General features: G+C 42.2%; 1 protein-coding gene across 1 annotated transcript; it reads left to right on the top strand.

Annotated features, from left to right (window-relative positions):
* Nucleotides 1–479: 479 nt before the first annotated feature.
* Nucleotides 480–5,040, top strand: LOC120921576 (zinc finger protein 605-like). The gene has a single exon (XM_040334077.1). It carries the CDS (start codon nucleotides 2,590–2,592, stop codon nucleotides 3,901–3,903), a length of 1,314 nt encoding a protein of 437 aa, XP_040190011.1. The 5' UTR covers nucleotides 480–2,589; the 3' UTR covers nucleotides 3,904–5,040.
* Nucleotides 5,041–5,992: the final 952 nt, after the last annotated feature.

Here is a 5,992-nt window from a genome sequence, read left to right as displayed (position 1 = left end):
CCCCCGACATACAGAGAGCAGAGTAGCAACAGTATCGTGGACTCACCCCAACACCCCCCACCCCCTCCCCGCACCCAGCCCCAACCTGCCAGGCATAGAGACATAATAGTTAACTGATTTCTTTTAAAAACAATTAAAAATAGATAATCAATCATATAATGTACATTTAGTTTCTAGTTTCGTTTTTACATGCTGTTTCCTGCTTCTGTGATGTACAGAGCCACAGAGCCAATATAGTGATGGTTTGGAAAACAAAAGTGATAGGTGTTGAGGGGTTTTAGGCACACAGTAATCACACCTCCTTGATTAGTGACCACCGAGAGAAAGCTCCCAGTACTGTGGTTATCAGGAAACAGACAACCAGGAAGTGTGGAGATCAGAGAAGAATTACAGCAACTTGAGAGCAAAAACAAACAATGAGGACATGAAAACAGCACTGTATTAAAGTAAAGGAAGCTATTAAGATAAAAAGAAAAATCCTTTACAAACCCTTTAAGTCTTGTGTTCGGACTTTTTGGTTGCAGCTTTCTTTCATTTGTGATTTGCATCAATTACTTTGTTTATTCACATTGAGAGGTGGAGGGATAAGCGCAGGAATATTTATTTATTTATACAATGATCATTGCTGATGGATATACCCTGCGGCAGTGATCGTCCAAAAGACAAAGAAAACAGACTGGCTTGTTGAAATGAAGTTGTTTGATAAATCATCTTTAGTACAAATAGCCTGCCTATAGATGGATCAAAATTAGTCCGGATTCTACCGAGCCAAATTTTGATCTGTCTACGGCCAGCTATAGCTTTTTCCAGAACTGTTTGAGAGGTGGAGAAGGAGGTGATATGTTGCCTCCTCATCGCCTGATTCAGGGCCCATTCACACTAGAATGCAGTGCGGGAAAAGACACATTCCCGTGTGACTTCCCGCACCGCATTCCAATCACACTGCCCTTAACGTCACTCCAAATGCAGGATGCAAACGCAGTGTGTTTACCCACACCAGATCACATGGTACAAAAGTAGCATGCAGGGGGGTTGCCATGCATCTTAAAAATGTAGCCCACTTCAATCGGCAGAGGATCCATGAGCAGATCCCTTCCTGAATCAGAGCTGAACAGGATGGATGTCAGTTTTTTACATCTGTGCCCATTTCTGTTTGTGGGAGGAGACACAGGAGGACCTGTGACAGCTCTATGGGCGGCTGGATGAAAACAGACTCCAGTGTCTATTTACTGTCTGGTTACATCAGGCTTTCTCCGATGTGTCACATTTAGGTCCAGATAAATGGAGGAGGACACAGTCCTTTTCTATTTCCCCCCCCCCAGACCTGGAAGAATTCAGAGCTAGGTAGGTGTAAACATTTCATTTACATCAGCTTGTCCATACGGCTGCATGGACCTTTCCGATCAGGTCCTCCTGAAAGATTGAGAAGAGGACCCCGAATGAACTGATGTGAAAGGACCCCTGTAGGTCACCAGAGTGCACTTATTTCTGCACTCCTATGACCTGTATTCAGCTGACAGCGGGCTAAAGTCTGCAGTCGGCTGATGTTAAAAAAATTGTTACTATGCAATTGCATGCCACAAACATTTTGGCGCAAGTCAATATATTGGCCCCACCCCATTATTTAACCAACAGGGATCAGGGATTGGTGGGGATGATAGACGGGGGGGGGAGTTTTCCATTTTAGCCCCAGGCACTGGATTACCTTGTTTCAGCACTGGGCCGAAGGTAATCTGAATGAACTGAGAGGCTAGCTGGAGACAGTCCTTTTAAAAGATTGGGAGATGCAGTGTTTCCTGGGAATGGGAGGAGGAGTCTTCTCTCTCAGATGTTGTCTTGAAAGACTTCTGGAAAAGACGTTACTGGTGAGTGTAACTTGGGATTTCAGAATTTGCCTCCTATTGACTTCAATGGGGTTTGTATTTTACATCGCCAATGTTTGGATTTTTTAATGGATTTGCGAAAGGTGCCCACAAGTCAATCTCAAGCACCACTCCCCCCCATCACTATGCAGCACAATGCTCTAAATTAGAACAAAGAAATGAGATTCTCCTGCAAGAAATTGTAATAAACTGTCAATTTTACCAGCCAATGGGAATAATAGATTGTCCTCCATAAAATAGAATACAAATATTTAAACATGTATAATATTGTACATATTCCTTCTATAACATATATTTAATAATGAATGTACAAAATAGAAAGTAACTTTATTTAATCCTTTATATAGAATTCTGACTTTTTATTTTTTTCTGTATAGGTGGATTGATGAACTGAGTTTTTGGTCAGACTTGTCTTAAAAAATAAGTCAGATGAGAAACGAGCCATATGAGTGTCTTAAGTGACGGAAAGTTATTCTTGCAATTCACTGGAGGATTCACGCAAGATTCAAGACATATCAGTGTTCTAAATGTTGTAAGTGTTTTGGATCCTCTTCAACATTGATCCATGCTCAGAGGACAACAAGAGAGAAGTAATTTCAGTGTTCTGGAAGTGACAATGACTTTACAATAAAGTCCAACCCATGTATACATAAGAGGAGTCATTTCAGAAGATATTTCTCGTTTGGAATGTAATAAAGGTTTTACAATGGAGGCAAAACGTATCATACACCAGAAGGTTCACACTGGAGAGAAGCCGTATCAGTGTTCTGAATGTGACAAAGCATTTTCAACCAAGAACAAGCTTATCATACACGAGAGGGTTCACACTGGAGAGAAACCGTTTCGGTGTTCTGAATGTGGCAAAACTTTTAAACAGAAGGGTGGCCTCCACACACACAAGATGATTCACACTGGAAAGAGGCCATATCAATGTTCAGAATGTGACAAAGCTTTTATACAGGAAGCTAATTTTATTACACACAAGATGACTCACACTGGAGAGAAGTCATATCAGTGTTCAGAATGTGACAAAGCTTTTACATCGAAGTCAAATCTTATCAGACACCAGAAGATTCACACTGGAGAGAAGTCATATCAGTGTTCAGAATGTGACAAAGCTTTTATAACAAAGAAAGGGCTTATCACACACCAGAGGGTTCACACTGGAGAGAAGCCTTATCAGTGTTCAGAATGTGACAAAGCTTTTATAACAAAGAAAGAGCTTATCACACACCAGAGGGTTCACACTGGAGAGAAGCCGTATCAGTGTTCTGAATGTAACAAAGCTTATAAAACAAAGTCAAACCTTATCATTCACCAGATGATTCATACGGGAAAGAAGCGGTATGAGTGTTCTGAATGTAAAAAAGCTTTCACAGAGAAGAGAGAACTTATAAGTCACCAGATGGTTCACACTGGAGAGAGGCCCTATGAGTGTTCTGAATGTGACAAAGCTTATACAGACAAGAAAGGGCTTAACAGACATCGGAAAATTCACATTGAAGAGAAGCCATATGAGTGTTCTGAATGTGACAAAGCTTTTACACAGAAGTCATGTCTCATCAGACACCGGAGAATTCGCACTGGAGAGAAGCTGTATCAGTGTTCTGAATGTGATAAAGCTTTTACAGAGAGGCACACCCTTTTCCGACACACAAGGGTCCACACCAGAGAGAAGCCATATAAATGTTCTGAATGTGGCAAAGCTTTTGCATGTAAGTCATATCTTATCACACACCAGAAGATTCACACTGGAGAGAAGCTGTATCAGTGTTCAGAATGTGATAAAGCTTTTATAGTGAAGACAAGCCTTACCACACACCAGAGGGTTCACACTGGAGAGAAGCTGTATCAGTGTTCAGAATGTGATAAAGCTTTTACAGTGAAGTCAAACCTTATCATACACCAGAGGGTTCACACTGGAGAGAAGCCATTTCAATGTTCTGAATGTGACAAAGCTTTTACGAATAATGCCGGGCTAATCAAACACCAGAGGATTCACACGCTTCAGCTGCAGTAAAGAAACTCTGGAAGAAGGGGGAGGAGCTAAGCTGCAATGAAAGACTTCAGGGTGTTTTATTAATTTCACAGCTCATGTCATCTCACAGATACTCAAAGTATATTGCTATTGTGAAATAATAAATAAAATAAGTGAGCAAACAAGAATGTGATGGATGGACACTTTAGTATTTATGTCTATCGGGTACAGCCTAGACTATTCTACATTTTGACAATTTTTTTGGGCGGGCAACAATGAACCTTATTCCTTATGATTCTCATCTGTACCTTTTTATGTGGCTTTGTCTGAACATGTAATGCATTTGTATGATTCGCTAACTGAGCTGTATTCTCAAGTGTTTTCCTAATTGCCTGATCCTGAGCCAATACATGACCAACACTGCCTCAGTACAGGGAGACTGGGTAGCAGTCAAGCGACATCTTGCCCAGACTCTGAAGCCTCAGTGGGAGAATCCTTTCCAGGTTCTGCTGACAATTGCTATACCTGCCAATCATGAGGGCTCCAACTAAGCCCATCTTATACATTTTATTCCTCCCTTCTCATGATCAAGGCCTCCTGTCCATCTTCCACCTCCTCTCATGGATGACAACTTTGCAGACAGGGACACCAACCATGCCAAAGTCTCCATTCCATGAGAAAGCAACTTTATCCCAGCTGGCTACTTGTGTTTTATTCAGTTCTGATGAAAGTCTATAGGATTCCATCAGGTGAAGATTGGATCTCCTTATTATCTAGTTTTCCTGTCCGTCTATTGGTCACCTCCATAGACCAATCATACAGTACAGCTACAAGAATTCTGATCTCACAAAGAGTATGTGGTCATATCCCTACAACTTCATCTGGGGGACTGAAATTTCCCTGATTGGGGTTCTCTTTATTGAGTGAAAAGATCTTTTATTTTTTGGTAGAATTTTTTTTTGTGAAAACATTTTTTTGATCCTAGAAGCATTGTGTGATGTTAAGTATAACTATGGGCAAAAACAATGATGACATAAATGGTGCAATCTGTCATTAACCATTTTATTCCCCGAGACTTTCTCCCCCTAAACCCACCGAGTCACAGAGCGTTTTCTTTTTTTCAATGTCTCAGTTCTGCACATTATGGCCCGGATTCACAAAGAGTTACGCCGGCGTATCAGTAGATACGCCGACGTAACTCAGAATCTAAGCCCGTCGTAAGTTTAAGTGTATGCTCAAACTGAGATACACTAAGGCCCCGTACACACGGCCAAGAAACTCGACGGGCAAAACACATCGTTTTGCTTGTCGAGTTCCTTGTTCGGCTGTCAGAAAACTCGTCGAGCCAAATTTTCCCATTGCCCAACGAGGAAATAGAGAACATGCTCTCTATTTGGCTTGACGAGTTTCCCGACGGGTTTCTCTGCGAAAAGTGTACACACAACCGTTTTTCTCGTCAGAATACGTCTCCTATCGAGTTTCTTGCTGGATTCTGCCGAGAAAACCGGTCATGTGTACAGGGCCTTAAACCTAGCTAAGATACGACGGCCTGTGCCGACGTATCTTAGGGTGCAATTTTTATGCTAGTCGCTAGGTGGCGCTTACGTTGATTTCGGCTTAGAATATGTAAATGACTAGATACGCCGATTCTCGAACGTACGCTTGCCCGTCGTAGTAAAGATACGCCATTTCCGTAAGAGGTACGCCATGTAAAGATAAAGCTGCCCCCTAGGTGGCGTAGCCAATGTTAAGTATGGCCGTCGTTCCCGCGTTGAAATTTGAAAATTGTACGTCGTTTGCGTAAGTCGTCCGTGAATAGGGCTGGACGTAATTTACGTTCACGTCAAAACCAATACGTCCTTGCGGCGTACTTTGGAGCAATGCACACTGGGATATGTCCACGGACGGCACATGCGCCGTTCGTAAAAAACGTCAATCACGTCGGGTCAAAAATAATTAACATAAAACACGCCCCCCTCATCCTCATTTAAATTAGGCGCGCTTACGCCGGCCCCATTTACGCTACGCCGCCGTAAGTTAGGAGGCAATTGCTTTGTGAATACAGCACTTGCCTCTCTAACTTACGGCGGCGTAGCGTAAATACGATACGCTACGCCGCCGTAAAAATGCG

This window comes from Rana temporaria, assembly GCF_905171775.1.
Source record: "Rana temporaria chromosome 2 unlocalized genomic scaffold, aRanTem1.1 chr2f, whole genome shotgun sequence".
NCBI lineage: Eukaryota > Metazoa > Chordata > Amphibia > Anura > Ranidae > Rana > Rana temporaria.
Note: the sequence above shows the minus strand (reverse complement) of the source record. Positions and strands in the feature narration are given on the sequence as shown.